We start from the raw sequence: 19,667 nt of genomic DNA on the forward strand, positions 1-19,667 counted from the left end.
TGTTGTGTGAATAGGAATATTTATTGAAATGCATGAATTAAAGGCGGTTTTAACATGTCCATTTTTACTGTCACTTGGCAAACAAAAAATTTAAATATTAAATTTGGCAGTTGGACATGAAGGGCACTTTTGTAATGAGAAAAGATAAATGAGTTGTCAAATCAATGAGTCAGGCACCTTTTTCTCTTAGGAGAGGGTTTACAATTCATAACGGCCACAACAGGCTCTAAATTAGCATTAGATTACCTCCAAAGCAGACAGGGACGGGGAGTGAGTGAACATTGGACTGAATTTAGATAAATCTGTGCATGCAGGATTTCAATCTGCCCGTCGCTATTCCATCAAATCGGTTCTTTGAAACAAGTGAGGCTTGATCAGCCCAGGTCTCACAATAGGATGCATGCAAGCACACTGCAGTCAATAAGCAGAACGTTTCAGTGCATCAGGGGGAAAGTGAAGGCAACTGGAACATTGACAACAGCCGCTGAGGTGCGTTCACTGCAGGGCGCTGACCACTAAAAGCAAACAGCGAAGCTTTGGAACAATAGAAACTGAGAAATGCTGAGGCAGAGCACAACACAATATCTTCGTTGGGTGGGACTTTTCTTTAGTGTCAAAATAATGGAAAGAGGCAAGTGTTTTGGTAAGTCAATGAGAAGTCACACAATAGACCTGCTTCACTGAAGCACAAGTCCAGTTTCACCAAAAAAAAAAGCCGCTTGTTTTAAAAAGCGCAAGGCATATTTCACATGCAAAATCTGCACGCAATTATAAGGCGCACTGCAAGAGAGCACAGGCAAAGTGGAACGCATCAAATGGAAGCTGAAGTCCAGCCAGAGAGCACAGAGAAGAATTCCACCTGATAGCAATCGTGCAGTTTGAAGCTAGTTGGAAATGGGGGGGGGGGACCCTGTTACTCATCATACTACAATACTTGGCATGCTAATTAATACACAAAACCATTCCATCATTAAGGCACACGCTCCTCACACACTGTTAGCAGGAAAATGCTCACATTCCTTTAGGATTTCCAACTGAATATCTACAGCACACTACACATTCCTTCACAAACCTTTTTTTTTTTTGAGCATAAAACTATATTCGTCAGTCATAATTTTTTACTATATGTAAACAAAGTTGGAAAAGGAGCGACTTTGAAAACAACCTTCCACTTGGCTTCAGTGAGCTTTGGCGACAAAAGTCTTTAATAAAACCTCCTATAGCTATCCTCTCTTCTAGAAAAAAAAAACAGAAACAAAACCACCCATATCATCTGTAAATTAAGTGTTGAATGCAGTTGTGTTCTGAAGTGCTGTAGAAATGGTCGGTCATCTGTCTCCACCTAGAGGTGATTGCCGGCCATCACCATTGACTGTTGTCGGGGTAGCTCGGCACGGCAGCGGGATACTGTGGCAAACTTGGGCCTTGGGCTGTCTGAGCAACAGCGTTGAACCCCGCTTCCCTCACCGGTGCACTCTTCCACATTCCAGAGCTCCACTCTTCCTGGGCGCGCTCCAGACTACCGCCGCCGCCTCGGTACAATCTGTGTACCTGGACCACGACGACACGAAGGAGAAAGCGCTTATTGCAGATATTTGTGAGTGCTGTCGAGCATCGGTGAAGGTTAAAGGTACCGCATTTAAGCTTGAGCGCGTTTCAACGTGTGCGTTCACTCACCTTGATGAGAACCAGTGCCATTAAAGCAGTCACCACAGTGAAGAGCAGAGCTGTGATAAGCATCACTATAGCGGAGCCCACATTTTGGCTGAAAAACATCACTGTGGCAATCCAGCCGCTTTGATGCGTTGGTGAGAGCGAGATGGAAGTAGTATGGGTTAGTGTATCAGATAGTGCACACACAGCATAGTGGACTTAATACAAATCTAAACCAGAGTTATAAATGAGCCATCAAGCAGTGAGAAATGAGATGCAGTGATAAACAGCACACTATTAATCAGTTGACTTATCAATTACACATTAAAACCACAAGTGACGTTATCTCAAGCACGTGTTCAATTCTTGAACTTACCCGCAACAGTTTTACGGACTGGCAGAGGAAACATGCTCTATGTTTTATGTGTATTAGGGCCACTCTAGATAAAGAGAACAGGATAAATATACTAAATACTAAAGGAGTTGGGGATGAAGTAAGTCTAAACTTGCAGTAACCTCCAGTGGCAATTTTGTGGAAGCCTTGAGATGAGTATGCCTTATTAAAGTTAGTGCTCTAAGTCGGTGTATGTTTAACTTTGCATCGGTATACAATTTCTATCTTATAAGCAGGTTTGTATTTACCTGCCGTAGGACTGCTAAATACACATGAAAACAGTTTTCCAGACAAATGACACAATATGCTTGTTTGCTGGGTGAAATAAAGCAGGGCGACATATAACAGAAACGCCTTGTTCAGCTTTTTAATTATTTTCTTTTCTTTTAAAAAGTGCTTTGTGAAATTTACTAACTGGATTTTCCTTCCGTCACTGTTTTCTTCATGAGAGACGACCGGCTGAAGTTCGAAATCTCTGCATAGTTAGCGACAGATTTGGTTTCTGCATCAATCTTAAACTTTCAAAGCTCAGCGCGTCACTTTTCAGTGCATCTTATGTATTCAAAGATGAAAATGTGAGGGTCACATGTAGAATCCCATGTGAAACCACGTGTTTCCTTTTGACTATTTCCTGTACTTCGATGTTTGAAAATATAACCCCCCCCCAATAACGTATCAAACACCTCCCCAAATCCACAAGCCATTTTTTCTACAGTGGCTTAAAAAACAACACTAATGTCAGTAATGATTTGGAAAACTTCACTTCAAAACCACTTTGTGAGAGACAACATTGACGTTTATATGTGTGGTTCGTTTATGATTTAAGGACTTCAGCTGAGGAGGACATTGGGTTTTTCTGCAAACCAAACGAATAAACAACAACACAAAACGATTTAAATAATACCCAATACTTGAGAACACTGAGCACAACCCTTATAGAATTCCTCACCTCATCTCTCAGCCCCTGTTTACATTCAGCATTAAGAGGGTGATGGTACAACAGATCAGCAAAAAAATAAATAAAGCAAGAACAAACTTTAAAGGGATCGAGTCTCAGTTTTAGGTGACAAAAGCGTTGTTTTCTGATGACTTCTCATCTGACTGCAGTCAGTGGTGGACGGGAACTCTGCCACTGTCCACGCACCGATTTCTCTGTTATGATTTCATATTTTCAACGAGAAGCGACTGGTCAGGAGCCAGCGCTTTTACACGTGTTGATCTCTTAACCTGATGTGCTCCAACCCAGTAAGAAGTGAACCACCGTGGAGAAACTCAAAATGCAGAGCTGAACATGAAGTTACCCGGATATGCCGCTAATCTTGCTGCGCAGTACAGGCCGTTGATGGGAATGCCCGATAACACAAAACATCTAGCAATGAACTACACTTAAGTGTTGCGCCATGCATCAGCATCAGCTAAAATACTTTGTTTCAACAGAATTTGTTGAAAAAAAAAATTAAATAAAATGCAAGCGTCTGATGGAAAGCACGTTTTCTTGCTGCCTTTGAAAAAAGACTTTGTAACACACTCCAATAACAAATGGAGTAAAGAATGAAGGGGGGGGGGGGGGGGGGGGGGGCAGTATTCAAACCAATTTGATTCATACTTACCATGTTCCCCAACCAGAAATGCCTAAAGTCTGGATGAGTGCCAATACACACTGAAGGAAAAAGATGAAGAAGAAGGTCATGAAGTTGAAGGAACTGTCAGCCCTGTGAAGAAAAAAAGATAGCAGAAAACAAAGAGATGATGCAGTAGAAAGCAAATGAGTCTCGAGTTGCTCCGTTTTTGCTGTAATGCTTCTTGCGCTTGTTGCCGACTTGCGAATCAAACAAGTCACCAACCGGGAAACGTGATGCTGTCAATGGAGAAAGGTACGGAAAAGACAGAAATGCTCTCTGAAATGCTCTCTGAAGCAATTGTTAGAAGATGTGTGACGTGAACGGTTCTGCTGATGTCATTTCACTGCTGATCTACTCTATATCGGGCCATAAACTATCAACTGAAAGCATGTCAATGAGACTTTTCTCTTGAGTAAATAAGTGTAACATATTTTTGGTGGGCAGTATACTAGATGGGGGAACTCAATAAGAGGCAGAGATCCAAGTCAACATTTGAGGTCAAACATCTGAAATAAAATCAGAGTAAAAAACACAAGAGTAGAGCTTTTTGACAAAAACCTTCAACTCTATTTGAAGAATTTCTATCCAGGAAGTCGTGCACATTGTTTATGAGGAAGACCCACTTAATGTGTGGTAATAACAGTGATCACGTACGCCGAAAGACTGTCTTAAGATCTTTTGATCAAATCACCCACACCTACCCTGCCAAAGCCCATGTTTGATCATCTAATACCTTTTCTGATGGCTTTGTTTTCAAATGCAACATTTCATGTTCAATATCCTACATCTGATTAAAAAGCTTTGAGAGATTACTTCATACATGGCCATCCTACTCTTTGCCTTGGCAAAAAATATGTTTTTACTCTCATCAGTTTGTCAGCAATAAAGGGCACAAACTACAAGATTTCAGGGCACTCGGGGGAGAGGAGGCGAGTGCAAAGATGAACTCTGTTCTCTGTGTGCATTTTCATATGTTAAATCTCCCCGTTGTGTGTGATCTAAGGCATGCAGAGACTCTTCAGTGCGATTTGAATATCCAGAGCTTGTTAAAAAATGATCTGCTTCAAGAGATTCACAAGACGGCGACTAACCTCAAGGCTTTGTAGAGTGGTCTGAACCAGCAGGTGTAACTACAGGGGCTGAAGAGGATGAGCCAGAGCAATGAAAAGCCAAAGTTTGTGGCACTCCCGCCTCCGGCCCACCAAGCAATACACGAGATCACATTTAGGCAGAGCGTGCCCGAGTACACTGCAGATGTGGGAGGGGAGAGGATGTGCAAGGAGGAGGAGAAGAGAGGAAGTGAGTACTTCTTCAACCTACGAAAGTGGAATGTATGTCTTTTCCTTCTTGTTACAAAAAAAGAAAAAGAAAAAGGAACATAGTCTGAAAATGTGTGTGAAAACACTCACTCATCCAAAGCGTGTAAACTCTGCGCACCAACTGCTGGTGAGGTGCAGGGATTTCCTCATCGATGTTCTGGTAAAAGCATGGCTTTATTCTTAGAATCTTTGGCAGGGGCGGAAAGTTGTTTGTGCGATCTAAAAGAGGAGGCAAAGTTTCGTCAACATGCGACATGGCTTGCAAATTCCCATTTATAATTTGAAAGTTAAACGAAAAAAAACAACCACTGCTGTAGAGGGAGGGATGCAGCAGGATAAGTGATATGGAAGATTACATAGATGAGACAGATGGACTGAAACATAGAAATAGCTAAGTTGACATACCTGTCATTTTGAGGTCCCAATATTTCCTGAACTGTAGGAATTCCAAATCCAACTTAATTCCTGAATGATAGGAGTATACAGAATTATAAATAACCAGTTCTCACTTAGTGAGAACTAAGAAACATTCCTTACTTGTCTTTGATAGTTTCACTGACACCAAGTCATTTGTAACACTAATCACATTACATAATATAGAAGAGTTAGTTTAAATGCTTCAACTAACCTTCGACATGAAAATGACTGGTAAACTTCATAAAAATTAAATCAACCACGTTTCTACAATTCACGTGGCCCTCCTGTCTGCACATTTCAGTTCTGTCAAACTAGTAACTAATTTCATTTCTCAAAAAGCAATTTCCCCCACTTTTCAGTATGTCTATACCTAATGCGAAGTTATCTAACGTCTACTTAAACGTTATCGTGCAGTTCATTGCAGCTAAATAGCGCCGTGGAGTAGTTCAGTAGTCCAACGGAAACAAGGATGAGCTTACTGTCTCTTTATATCACGTAGTTGCTTCATTTGACAATCCGTTTGGGAGTTGATAAGGAGAGAACTTGTTAAAGCCGTCTATCGAATTAATTGCGTTTTGAATAGATGACAATTTTACCAGAATAGCGTTTATCTCTTCACCTTTCCGTCGACAACTGGAGGGGTGCGGGATTCATTCGGGATGCGCCTATTCGACTCCTAACAAACGTACTGCGACTGCGCAGCACAGTTAAGCCCCTGTAGTTCTGCGCTGTTTAAACTCAACACGTCAGCACGCTGAAAGAACTACAGGTCCCAGGGCACACGTAGGCGGTAAACGGAAAACGCGTGACTACTACATGACCCCTGCTTATATGCATTTACCCCCCCCTCAATCCTTAATCTGTCAAAAGTTTATAAGGAGCTCTTTTAATTTTGAGGGAAGTGAAACCCTTATCGATATAATTTAACAGTTTAGACAACAATTTTGCTAATACTAATAATAACTCATCGTCTCTAACATGTGTTATAGAAACATCTTAATGAGCTGAAAATACCATGCGAAACTTTTGATAACTATTGGATAGAACTTCCACTCGGAGGACAACTCAATAGTCTTACTTTCTTTAGACTCCTTTATTTTATTTTACACAACATGGCAACCTAACTTCTGAAGTCAAACTCTGTGGCCAATCACAAAGCCCAAAACATCAGCCAGAGGGCGTGTCCTGTAAGATGGCTACGCTATCTTTGTATCTAAAACGCAACCTCCGGGGTGGATAGTTTGTGAAAATATAACAGCGACTGATTTAGTTATTTCAATGAGAAATGAGATAAGAGAAAACGGGATTTCGTATTAATAAGAATAGCTTCATATTAGATAATACACGAGTTCCTTCCTTTTCTGCAATTTATAAAGCAATATTTAAAACGAACGGTGGTGCAAACGCGCAGTGCAGGTTTACAAATCAAGCCTCTCCCCAAGAGCCCGGCAACCTGACCTTGGCCAATCAGTGAAGATTATGGATAGAAGTAACTGACTCCCGCCAATTCAGACTGAGGGAGCGCGAGGCAGGCAGTGGGGTAAACCAGGGGAGCACCTAGGATATGCGGAAAGAGTATTAGCTATGTTTTATGTGAAGTAAAGTAAAAGTACATGTAATTTAGACAGTGTTAAAATAGTGGTTCGTTATTGGGGGCATTCTTTGGTGTTTAACGTGAACTGTGGTGCTGTGTTGAAGTTGTTTTGCCGGACAATATCGCAAAAGAGAGTAGTCCGGGGTTAGTGGCTGGGATGCTGGCGGCGGAAAACCCATCTGTGGACGGACATTTGGTAGCATCGACTCCCCACAGAACAGGTAATACTTAAGCTTGAAGGCTTGAAAACTACTATACCCCCAAAGAAGCACAACTTCGTTTGTACAATGCAGCGAGAACAATATACAGTCAAATGATAAATAGCACTAGTGTCCATTGCACAGTGTCAAACTTGGACAAAGCAAGCAGTATCATTAAGCAAGTAACAATAGTTTACATTTGTTACTGATACTGTTACGAGGCAGACCTCAGTAGCTGTCGCATTGAAATCCACCGCTGACTTTAAAAAGTAGACGTCAACTTCATGTATACAGCTAACTTGCTACATGGCTGTTACATTGTCATCTGACGCCAACTTGGAAACTTTGATGTTAAAAAAGAGAGATTAACGTTTACAACTGCCAGGTTTTGCCTCGGTCTTGTATCAGTTTTTATTCACTAAAGCGTATCTTGCCCTCATAAATGGCTAGCAGAGATTGTTAGAAGTGTTCTGCTACGTTGCAGTTCATCTGCTAGCTCATAGCCCGCTGTTGAAGCCAAGATATTGGTTGACGTAATTCAATTAGCAGAGTAGCTAGTCCTGTAGCGTCCGTGAGCGGTTTAATGTTAGCAGCAAGCACGAAAGCTGTTTTTATGGTCGGCCCTTCAGAGCTCCTCCGTCCCCGTCGCTGTCACACACATCCAAGTGTCTTGGCTTTGTTTTAAACGTCTCATAATGTTAGTGCCATTCTCCACAGTTTTAGAAAGTTTCCAGTCGGCCAAAGGACTGCCATTCTTTGCTTGACAGACCTGCGGTGTTCGCACCACAGACTCGGCCGGGCCTGTAGCACCCACTGACACACCGGTTGGCGGGAGAGCAAACCAAAGACGGCACAAAATTCCCAGCAGTGCTGAGCTGTTAGCACACCGATGTGGCAAACAAGTGTGACATGTAACGAGGCACCAAAGAGTACAGCACTTGGGACGCTTAGTAGTCGTTATACGGGTCCGAAACGATTGTAAAGCTTAAAATCCATTACTCACACAGACATGCGGTTATTTAAGAAGTAGAAGAGAAGTTACAATCATGCAAGCAACAATGCAAAGACACTCGATGTATTTAATGTTAAAAAATTGACTGCGAAATTGCTGCAGCACCTGTGTGAATATGATATAAACATTAAATCGAATGAAATGTTTCCTCTCAGTGGCTGTCATTTAAATCCTCAGTTTCTTATGAAATTAAACAAAAGCTTTATTAATCCCAAAGGACAATGTGGCGTCTTTGATTGGTTCCACAGCAGCATCACTGTCATTTGTTGGTAGATGGCTTTTTCTTCTTCACAGTATTGACGCCAGTGCATTATTGCTGATGAGAATAATTATATTTTTTGTTTGTTTTGTGAACTAATTGTCTTGTTTCCTTTTCAGGTATGGATTGTAAAACAAGCAACAATGCCAACAAGAAACTAATCCAAGGTGAGAATTTAGTATTGTTTGATTTGTTTACACAAAATAATTTTACAGTGTTGTGATAATTTAGAGGAGGAGGAAAACCCTCCAATTCTGAAATTAAATGTAAACATCAGTTTATAGATCAATTTATATCAGTCAGAGAGGAAGCTAAAGTTAATGTTCTGTTAGAATATTTGTATTTAAACTTTTTTTTGTTCCCAGTTTGAAAGTATATAGAAAAATTCTCATGGCAAAAAAAACAGTGATTTGAGTGTACAAAAATGAGAACAAGGTGAGTTGAATGAGTTCTTGGTTGTATTATATGGTGCTTCTCAAAGCCAAGAATGCTTCCTTGGTAGTTAAGGTGCTTCCAACTTAAGTAGTTCTTAGATTTGGAAAGAGTCCTTCATCATATTCAGTAGTAGTTGAATTATTATCAGAAATGATCGGGATTAATGATTTTTTTTTTTTTTTATTATTTTTTTTTTTTTACAACCATCATGTGATCAACGCTCACACTTATAAATGACTTTTACAGCTGTGTGTGGTACTGTTTTTTAACAAATCATGGTTAGACATTACCTCGTCACTGTGATGTAAAATGTCTTTTTTAAAATCTTTTTTCTGTTTCTAGCTCGTCTCCCGTTCAAGCGCCTGAACCCTGAACCCAAGGAGAACCAGCCGCCGAAGCGCCCCTGTACACATGCCTGCCCTGGACCCAACGTCTCAGACAGGCAGGATGAGAATGAGTCCTCTCCCCTCTCTGAGCGCAGTGGGCCGCCTTTGGTGAATGGTCGTGGCCCACTTGATGGCTTCCTGAACCGCAGGCGTCCAGCATCCTCGGATGAGGTCGTAGTCATCGATCTGACAGAGGACAAGACGCCATCCGCTGTAATGTGCCTCGTTTCACCAGCTCTCACCTCTTCTTGTCTTTCTTCAAAAGATAAGAATCGGCACAAAGACAAAACTGCCTCTTCTGGGAAACCCAGCAGTGTTGATGACATTCCTAAAACACACACTGTAGACTCTGTTGTAATTACTGATGATGAGATCGAAGAGGTTGAAGAACAAGATCAAACATCTGTCTCTCAGCTTGACACAACACAGGATTCAGACAGCGAGTCTGATGAGAAGAATGTGTCTGGAAATATTTCCAGTTCGGGAAACAAGTCCATGCAGTCGGCTTCATCAGTCAGCTCCATGTCAGAAAGCTCACCTGAAAAGATGGAGACTGGTGACCAATCGCCCATCACTACACCCACAGTAAGTACCACCCCTTTGGTTTGTGTAACGTTTATCATTCAGTATTCCATAAGTATTAATCGTTATTCCTGAAAAGGCTTAAAAAGGTTGGTAAGCCTTTTGCTTTCTTTTATCAATTGAATGTATGTCGTTTTCTTACTTTGTTTACACATGGAATGGATAATGTTTAAGAGTAAAATCATAATTGATTTATGTAGGTTTTTCTTTGCCTGTATTAAAAACGATTTTATGTTGATTTTGACAAATATCTCTGTAAATGTGTTTTAAGGGTGTTTTTTAATAAGACCATTTGTTAGCATAATGGCAGCATTATATGTTTTGAATATATATATTCAATAAATAATCAATAAATAATATATATATATATATATGGCAGCATCATTGCTAAATGTAGGAATTTATACAGATTTTAATCATGCCAAACAACAACGCATCAAATGTCGTTGTGTCCCCCCCCCAATCCATTTATAGGCGCCAAAGACCACTCCCAAGATACCAGCAGATGAGAAAAAGATCAAAAGACGCTCATTGAAGGTAAGTTGTTTGATGGACAGCTCAAACTGTTATGTATCGTACAACGCTGGCTTTATCAGTAAAAATGAACTGACCGATTGTAGAACTTAGAAGAGCAAGAGGAGAGGATTCGGCTGCGACAGGAGAAGGAGCGCCAGAAGGAAGAGGCCAAAGCTGCAAAGGAGAAAAAGAAAGAGGAGGCTCGCCGACTCAAGGAGGAGAGGGAAAGGGAAAAGCGAGAGAAAAAGGAAAAGGACGAGCGCGAGAAACGAGAAAAAAAGGAGAAGGAAGAGAAGGAAAAGGCTGAGAGGTTAAAAGCAAAAGAAGAGCTGCGGAAATCTAAGCTTGAGTGAGTAAAGCGTGATCTCTGTCCAGAATGTATGTTTTTCTCAATCTCCTTTTTTAAGTGTCGATCAAAGTTGTGAAAACGTACATTGATTTTTGGTGTTAAATTTGCTTTCAGGGCCAAGCTTGAAGAAAAAAGGAAGAAAGAGGAGGAGAAGCGAATGAAGGAAGAGGAGAAGCGGTTAAAAGAAGAAAAGGATGTAAGTTTGTAGGATGACTACTATATAGACTGCTACTATCTCTTAATCCATATTAGAAATGCGTTCATTAACAGTTTTTTTTTTTTTTGTTTGTTTGTTTTGTTTTTTTTTTCCACAGCGTCTCAAAGCAGAGAAAGCAGAGATAACACGGTTTCTACAGAAATCTAAGATTCAGCAGGCTCCAAAGGTTGGTAGAGCTCTAATTTTATAGCAGAAAAAAATAAATGGGCTTTTACGTTGTTATTGTGGCTTTACCCATAAAAGTGTATTTTCTACTACGGTCCTTATTTTCAGTGATTTTATACATGCCTTTAGGGCAGTGTTGGCATTGTCTCGAAGCGTGTACTGCTGGCAAGAAAGTCGGCTCCTCCAAATCCAAAGCTGTGGTTCTCAGCCAGAAAAGGTGGAACGGTCCCTGCCTCAGATGGACGAGTTTGAATATCTCAAGATCATGTTCACGAGTGATAGCAAGTTGAAGCAAAAGATGGACAGGTGGACTGGGGCTCCGTCAGCGGTAATAAGGGCGCTCCTGCGATCTGTCGTGGTAAAGAGGGAGCTCAGCCTGAAGGGAAAGCTTTCAATTTACTGGTCCAGCTTTGTTCCAACCGTCTCCTGTGGTCATGAGATCTGGATTGTGACCAAATGAATTAGGTTGTGGCTGAAACTGCTTTCTGTCGGAGGGTGGCTGGGCTCAGCCTTAGCGATAGAGTGAGGAGCTTGACCATTCGGCAAGAGCTCGAAGTAGAGTTTGAACTGAAATGATGCTCTTATCTTTTGTACTGCTCTCACTTTTAACTATGCACTTGAATTTGTAATCCTCAGTAATAGAACTACTTCTTGTTTTGTCCCTTTATCACTTCAGACACTTGCAGCTGCATGTGGGAAGTTTGCTCCATTTGAGATAAAGGAAAACATGTCTCTGGCACCACTGTGTCGGGTTCAGTGTGAGGAGTCTCTTCTAGAGGACCTGGATCAGTGTTTGTTGAATCCTGCTGAGAACCTGAACGCATTGAAAGATTGGATTGGGCAAAAACCAAGACGGTCAGGACCCACCAAACCCAGACATACGGATTCACTCAGGTGAGAAAATGACTGGAAATGGTTATTCCACCCTCCCCTAACACTGTCCCATCTCTAGGAGGTGGTTTAGAAGTGAAGCCATTTGCAGTTAAATTACAAGATCAACTTAAGTCGTCGACTATCTTGTTTTTATTTAAAACAAACAAACAAAAACCAAAGCAGCCCCCTCGGGGGGCCTCTCAGTTTTGAGGACTTGTGAGCAAGCTAAGCTAGTGGATAGCTTAGCTTAGCTCAGGTCAGGGCTGATGTTACTCATGTTGTAATTGGGTATTGTTAATAATTAGGGCTGGGCAAATACTAAATACTTTAATCACATTATTTCCTGTAACTAATCACGATTAATCACATTGTTATAGTCAAAATCCAATAATTAATTCAAAAGTAGCATATGACACACTTTTATTGGAACTGTACAGTCATATGATCGAAGTACTCCGGTGATAAGACAATTAACTTTGCAGTAATTACAAATAACTTTGGCTCTGTCGGCGGCGCCGTCTGGAAGAACTTTGGCCATGTAAAAGTTCCGTAACCGTTTGTTTAGCCCGCTTCATCCGCCATTCTTTTCTTTTATGACTGTTTCCTGTGAGCGCCACAACGGTAAACAACATACCAGGCTCACTCACGATGGACTTTTTCAAAATGAAAGCCGGTGAGCAACAGGCATTTACAATAAAAATAATAAAAACTGCGATAATGGGAGACAAATAATTGATATTGAATTCATTAGTTTACACAAAAATAACACGTTAATGTGCCCAGCCCTAGTAATAATGAGAGTCTGACAGTTTGATAAAGAGCAAAGAAAGATCACAGGATCACTTTGTTGCATTTGCAACTTTAAAATGTGTTATTTTGAAATGTCAAAACTACTTTTTTTCCCCACTTAACACAACTTTGACAGAATTTTTAGAACACTAGTTTGTTCCTGGATTTAACAAATTGAAATTATCTAATAGATTTTATGTAAGAAAGAAATACTATGACTCATGCTGTAACTAAGCGTTATAAATCTGTCGATGTAAATACTTTAATGTGGATTAAACTATATCAGGACACTCGTGTACATAAATAAAGATTGAGCACAAGCAATTTGGGGGGTTTGAAACTTTGACTTCTTAGAACTTTGGTATAGAACTGTCTCATACCTAGTTTTGATTTAAATTTAAGGAAATAAATTGATTAATGAAAGACCAGTTTTACCATGTAGAGATTAAAATAAATAAAAAAGCCTTTCAGAAAAACAAGTATCTCAAGATTTGGTGCTCTGCACGCCTGTGATTCGGTCTGTACCCTTTTAAAAAGTTTGCCACACACTTTAAGTTTTAAGTGATTTATGGTTGGCCCTTGTTCCTCTTCATCTCGCTGCGTTTATCCAGGAACTGTATAACGGTGGAAGGGCCCAAACCAGACGGTGTGCCAGACCGTAAACGCTATGGACCCATGAAGCTGCTGCAGTTCCATGAGAACTACCGTCCAGCCTACTGGGGCACTTGGAGTAAACTGAGTTCACATGTCTCACCTCGCTGCCCTCTTAGTCAAGACAAGGTAAAAGTTTTTCTAAACATGTTCAGCCAATTAACTACCTCAGTGGTGAAAGTTGTGTCAAGAACCTATGTGACATATTACATAGCTATGCTTTTTAAACATGTAGGATTTTAGCTTTGATTTGGTATACACTGCATCCAAAATGGGTTTGTTTGTGTAGCTGAGATGCCAATAGCTGTGTTCTGCTTCCACAGGGTTTGCTTGACTATGAGGTGGACAGTGATGAAGAGTGGGAGGAGGAGGAACCAGGAGAGTCCCTCTCTCATAGTGAAGGGGTGAGTGTGCTTTGGCCTATTTAACAAGACTTCTGGTTTCACTCCTAATTTTGTAATACATCGATCCACCCAGAACCAGTTGGCTTTCTCGATAATTCCCATATTCTATCGGTCAGTATTTAGCTGATCCATGTCTTGAACAGGTGACTTGTCCTTTGTTGCCATGTTTGAACATTTAAACTAAGCAGATGTTTAGATGATTTTGTTGTTGCTGTACTAAAAAGCACTGAGGCTTTTTTTCCCCTTCAAGGACAGACTGACTAGAATTAATTCCTGGAGGAATATTAAATCATTCTTGAAGGTTTGGGGCATATTTTGTAGGGCATTGTAATTGTACTAAAATGTAAATAATTGAAATGATATTACTTGAATTTGAACACTTTACAATTAGTTCCCACGCATCAAACTCTGGAGAATTGAGCCAGGGCTTCAGACTGAAAGAGCTTTATTTCTGCTGCGAGGCTGTGCCTCTCCTGTGCACAGAGAGTAGTTGAAATATGAAACTTCATGGTTGAACTGTAACTTATTCTCAGCATGCCATCTAACCAGGAATGAGAAAGCTGCTACTTTGATTTGACATTAGGGAAGCTTTATTCTGTCCAGAGCTGCTGCTGATGTTACATCTGCGACCGACCCAAAGAAAGAACGACGTGTTAAATGTAATCACGGTTAAGCGGACAAAGGTCTGACTTTGACTGTGGTGGTCACAGACACGGTTCCCTTACAGACGGTTTTATTTGTTTAGGTTGACCTTCTCGATCAGGAATGTCAAGACAAAGATATTCTATATTTTACAATCATCCAGTTGAATTTTGGTCCGACATAAATGTGACTGCATCCTTGCATGATTCTGCCAGAAGCTACAGAGCGACATGTCTGATATTCCCTCTCCATCACTTTCACATACGTCTGTTCATCATGTAGCTCTCTGCCCTTTCTTCCTCACTCTGAACAGATTGCAGTTAAGTCAGCCACAACATCTTAGTGAAATCAGCTGCCTCTAAATTTGAAGCATGCCCACTCTCTGGTTCTGTGGAAATGGATTTATGGAAGTTGTTTTTTTTTTTTCTCCTCCTGTTTCTGCAGTGGGTTTAGATAACATAAGAGGACGTCCTCCACAGAGAGTGACTGAGGTTTGATCAAAAGTATGGTAGCGACTCAGCTAATCCAGAGATGGGTTTGCTTTGAGGATTTTTAAACTTTTAATTAAATGCGTATGCTAACATAAACAAATACATACTGCAAATGGTTTCTTTCCCCCGAACAGTGCCTGTAACACCGATGGTTTTAACCTAAATACCTATCGCTAATGCACAAATATACGTGGCATAAATGCTTTGTTTTTCAAACAGTACCTGTAACACGGCTGGTAGAAGAAACAAAAAAACAGTAGTCATTGGTCGCCTTCTTCAGTTTCCGAATTGAACAGCCTTCGTCACTCACTTCAGGCTCTTCGTTGTCGCTCTCACAATCTCATCTCAGATTAATCGCCTTTAATTTAAAAGCTGCATCATTTGCATTTCTTTGTTTGTTTTCCATGTTGAGGATGAGTACAAATGACCGATTTACAATAATTTAGCAGTGTAAGTGTGTTTGATTTATCGTACAATTTCATTGGACCACCTTGAACTATTTGTTAATTTTATTGGTCTAATGTTATGAGGCAAAATGTTTTTGGCGGCATGAAAAAGAAAAAAAAAATGTGTATATGTGTGTATATATATATATATATATATATATATATATATATATATATATATATATTAGCCGCACCGTATTATAAGCCGCGGTGCTCAAAGACTGAGAAAAAAGTAGCGGCTTATAGTCCCGAATTTACGGTACTTGTTACTACAAAAACAGCCTTGTATGATTTACAGATTTGTTCCCCAGGACCTTTTACATTTGAGCAAAGCCATATTCTGTGTAAATATGGAATCTCAAGTAGCCCAATTTGTTGATGCTGTCTGTACTGTTCTGGGGAGGTGCATGTCCTCAGTTCGTTATCCAAAGTCCTCTCATCTGAAAGGCTTCTTCAGTTCTAACCAAAGACCAAAATGTTGCAACTTCACAACAGCTCATGTGGTGTGAATGAATAAGATCTGAATAAGGTAGTTAGTTAATTTTTTTTTAACAATTGTTAATTCTTTTCAGGAGGACGAAGAAGAAGGAGGTGATGATGACGACGATGATGACGATGGCTTCTTTGTTCCTCACGGTTACCTCTCAGATGATGAAGGTGCATTAGAGGATGAGGTACGGGTGGAATTGTTTATTTTTCATCTAGTTTGAAGTCGTCTCTCTTTAAAGATGCATGTTGTGGAAGTTGTTGTTGAAAGGGTTGTTTTTGTTAAACAGGCGGGAGATACTGAAACCGTTCGTTATGAGCTGGGGCTTAGTGACTCTATAGATTTCCTGAATCAGTTTAACTCCGTTTCATTAAGTCCTGCTTCAGTATAAATCCTGTAAGGGTTATGACTAAATGAAATTTTCTTTTATGAAAGATTAGAGATTCACTTTTAGTTTTCCATCATCACGTTGAATATAAACCTGCATGCATACACATACTGACGCACACCCAAGGATGATGTTTATATTTAATGAAATATATGAGCATAAAAGTTTCAAATTAGCTTTTTTAAGCTAAACTCAGTGCTTGCTGTAACCTTCTGCAGCTGATGTGCGCACAGAAGCTCTGTGATGAGTATTGTTGTGGACATTATTAATATGGTGGTGTTAGGAGGCTTTATCCATATGACCGAATGCAGCATATGTTAAATAAAAACTTTTAACAACAATTAACTTATGAGGGAAGAAAATAGAAGAGCGTATAATATCTCAAATGGATTTTATTTTATGACTCTAGTTTCTTCAGAGGTTGAGAGACAGAAAGATTTCAGTGGACTTCTTTAAGTTTTCTCAGTTGAATTTTGAAATGATTTCCTCATTCCAACGTTTTTGCTTCTGTATGCTGTTTAAATAACAAACACAACCTCCTAGGACGGTGGGGACGTAGAGAAGCAAAAACTTCGTCAGAGGCTTAAAGCGAGGGAGTGGGACGAGCTGATGTCCACCAAGAAGAAGATGAAGGTGCTGGAACCTGTTGTGAGAGGCTGCATTTGGGAGGGAGAGGGACTCAACTTGGAACCCTTCCAGCCTTTTGCTGTGTGTCTGGTTGAGCCGTTACCCAAAGCAGACACCAGCCCCAGTCCAGAGGAGCTGTCTCGGAAGGGTCAGAGAGAGACGCAATGTAAGTGTACATCACATGGACTGGGGGGGTACCTCCCAGTTCAGTTAAATTATGATTTAGAGGGCTGTGATTGGATTCTAAAACAGTCATTTGTTGATGTGATGTCTTTTTTCTCACTCAGTATTTGGTGCTTTCAGAGCAAAGTCTTTGTAATGAACAACAATGAAGTGATTGCTGCATCTTTTTGATAAATCTAATTAAAGAATTGTGACAAGTCAGCTGTCCATTTCTGTTCTGTATATAGACTTATGGTATTGCACATGCTCAGTTCAGCTCTTCAACTTTTTTTTGGTGTGATTTGATACATATTTGACAATAATCCTCAATGGTGCGTCTGACCAGTGACCCCCTTAACTGTGGCGTTATGGTGTTACCGCATAAAGCTGATTATTTGACGCTGTTATTTATTTATTTTTATTGTTTCCTGGTTTTACACATTTTAAGTGTCGTAATCACATAATTGTTACGTTGTGCAATCGCAATCCAGTATACCAGCTTAGACTTTCAGTGTACAGAAATGGATATACTGGTACTTATAAAGAACATCTGAATAATAATAATAATCATTAGAAAGTAAGATATGTATTTGTGGAGGTTTGTTACAGCTTTTCAATGTCTATTTGTTAACGTGTATATAAAACTTTAATATTTCTCTGTGACAGTACTCGGCCAGCTGCTGCCTCTGCTACATGGAAATCCCAGCAGCAGCAAAGTGATCATCAGTGAGTTTCAGGAGTTTTGTCGCCAGCAGAGCTCCTCATCGCCACCTCCCGATCTGTCCAGCCCACAGAGCCCTCTGGAAAATATTCCCACCAGGTGAAGCAAGAATTGGTTAACAGATAACACTCTGATGATATGATATGTGGCCATGGGTTTAACTTGAATTCTTTTGCTTTCCTCCTTGATCAGAATACAGCTGAGGCGCCTCATCAAGAGCAACTCTGTTTACGAGAAGCGCTCAACCTACAGACGCTGCTGCTGGTACGTACACGCTGAGGTCCTGTCCCGGTTCGGACAGGAAGCGCTCCCAGTTCCCTACCAGTGGACCTACCTCACCACGGGAGCTCGAGAGGAATCCCGTGAAGAACCCCAGGCGGCCACAGGCTCTCAGGGAAATTCTCCCACGACACCACAGACCTCCACCACACCTTCATCGTCAAGCAAGAGGAAGAACACCGGCAGCATGTCAATCACCAAGTTCATGAAGAGATGTACTGACCCTGAGCAGGTAGTCAAACACTGGCTGTTCAAGCAGACCTATCTGGTGTCTTTCTTTAAAAGAATCCTAAACTGACTGTAGCTCTTTACTCTTTACCAGACTGAAGCAGTGGAGGCTGATGGTTTTCAGGCTGACACAGAGGAGGATTACGATGACGACTGCGTCATCATCTCTACTCAGAGTGGTGAGTTGTTCACGTCAGTCTCAGCTGCAGGAGTATTTAATGATGTCTGGCTACAGTTGTGCTGTTCAGGGAGCCTGAAGTTGAGATCAATTAGTCCTGTTGAATTAGTCACCTTCCTAATTTATAGACACCCACATTAAACCTCATTTGTGTCTTTTTAGACCTCAAAAAAGAGAAATCTTCAAGTGAGGGAAACCGTCAAAAGGAAGTCACGTCCTCTGATTCAGCTGCTCTCCCCGTGGCCAACTCTGCTCCGGCTCCCACCACCGTCTGAAGATGGGAATGGTCATCCCATCATTCCAAACCCAGCGTGTGTGTTTTCTCTCAATAATTCCTGGTTTCGAACTCTGCGTCCAGGATGGAATCAAGTCTCCAAGAAAGCTGAAGCACCACACGCAAAGGCACAGGACAGCAGGTGATGTCTGCTCGTTATTTTGAGCTCCCTCACACTGAACCTTTTCATTTTTAAGGTGTTCGTAGCCGTCTCGCTGGTAGCATTCGTGCCAATGTTCACAGCCTGATTTGAGCATTCACATTTCAGCCAGACATGTTAACTACGAGCACCTTTGAAATGGAGGGTGAATGTCTCTGGCTCTGCTTTAACTGCTGCAGACTGGGCTGGACAGAACGAGGGAGAGAAGTGCAGAAATCACCTATTTCATGTCAAGCATTCAAGAAATCAAGAACACCATCATTTCCAGTTTTTGAATATTTGAATTCATTGACTTGTTTTTCTTTCGCTCTAACTGTATATAGTTTATCAGGAAAAATAAGTGGTGAGACACAGAAGACAAAGTCCATCTGTACATTTTTGTGATTTCATTTGGGTTCATTCATTCAGACATTTCTGACAACTCACTGGAGTAGCTGCAAGATCTAACTTGTACAGTTAGATACTCTGTCGATGTTTTATAAATATGTATTTTCTGTATTTTTCAAGGATACTTGAACAAGATAAATTCATTAAACATGAATAAAAGTACTGCACCTTTTATATTCATGGCATTACTTGTCCTTTTTGTTGCTTTTCTGACAGAAACTGCAGAGGCCCTGATGTAGGTTGTTGTTCTGTTTTATTGCATCAGTTATTATTTCCTCCTGGCCTCAGTGTCAGTGTTTTTCCACTGATAACAAACCTAAATCATAGCTGTGGCTGCTTTTGTAAAAACAGCTTTGGCTG

General features: G+C 40.7%; 2 protein-coding genes across 3 annotated transcripts; one reads left to right on the forward strand and one right to left on the reverse strand.

The window, feature by feature from the left end:
* Position 1: 1 nt before the first annotated feature.
* scamp4 (secretory carrier membrane protein 4) lies at positions 2-6,084 on the reverse strand. 2 transcript variants are annotated; one of them, XM_072389816.1, is made up of 7 exons: positions 6,002-6,084; positions 5,394-5,453; positions 5,079-5,207; positions 4,761-4,917; positions 3,658-3,759; positions 1,678-1,795; positions 2-1,551 (listed from the first exon to the last, which is right to left on the reverse strand). In XM_072389816.1, exons 2-7 carry the CDS (start codon positions 5,398-5,400, stop codon positions 1,363-1,365), a joined length of 702 nt encoding a protein of 233 aa, XP_072245917.1. In that variant the 5' UTR covers positions 5,401-5,453; positions 6,002-6,084; the 3' UTR covers positions 2-1,362. The 2 variants fall into 2 exon arrangements, with proteins under 2 accessions (XP_072245917.1, XP_072245918.1); XM_072389817.1 differs by having other exon boundaries at positions 5,885-6,084.
* A 798-nt stretch (positions 6,085-6,882) lies between these two features.
* On the forward strand, positions 6,883-19,481 carry chaf1a (chromatin assembly factor 1, subunit A (p150)). The gene is made up of 16 exons (XM_072389812.1): positions 6,883-7,220; positions 8,590-8,637; positions 9,248-9,876; positions 10,348-10,410; positions 10,494-10,738; positions 10,853-10,934; positions 11,053-11,121; positions 11,797-12,014; positions 13,394-13,562; positions 13,757-13,837; positions 15,989-16,090; positions 16,835-17,084; positions 17,747-17,900; positions 17,994-18,312; positions 18,403-18,487; positions 18,649-19,481. The coding sequence occupies exons 1-16, from the start codon at positions 7,157-7,159 to the stop codon at positions 18,759-18,761; spliced, it is 2,691 nt and encodes an 896-aa protein (XP_072245913.1). The 5' UTR covers positions 6,883-7,156; the 3' UTR covers positions 18,762-19,481.
* Positions 19,482-19,667: the final 186 nt, after the last annotated feature.

Source organism: Leuresthes tenuis, unplaced genomic scaffold, assembly GCF_036924035.1.
Source record: "Leuresthes tenuis unplaced genomic scaffold, fLeuTen1.0.hap1 SCAF_7, whole genome shotgun sequence".
NCBI lineage: Eukaryota > Metazoa > Chordata > Actinopteri > Atheriniformes > Atherinopsidae > Leuresthes > Leuresthes tenuis.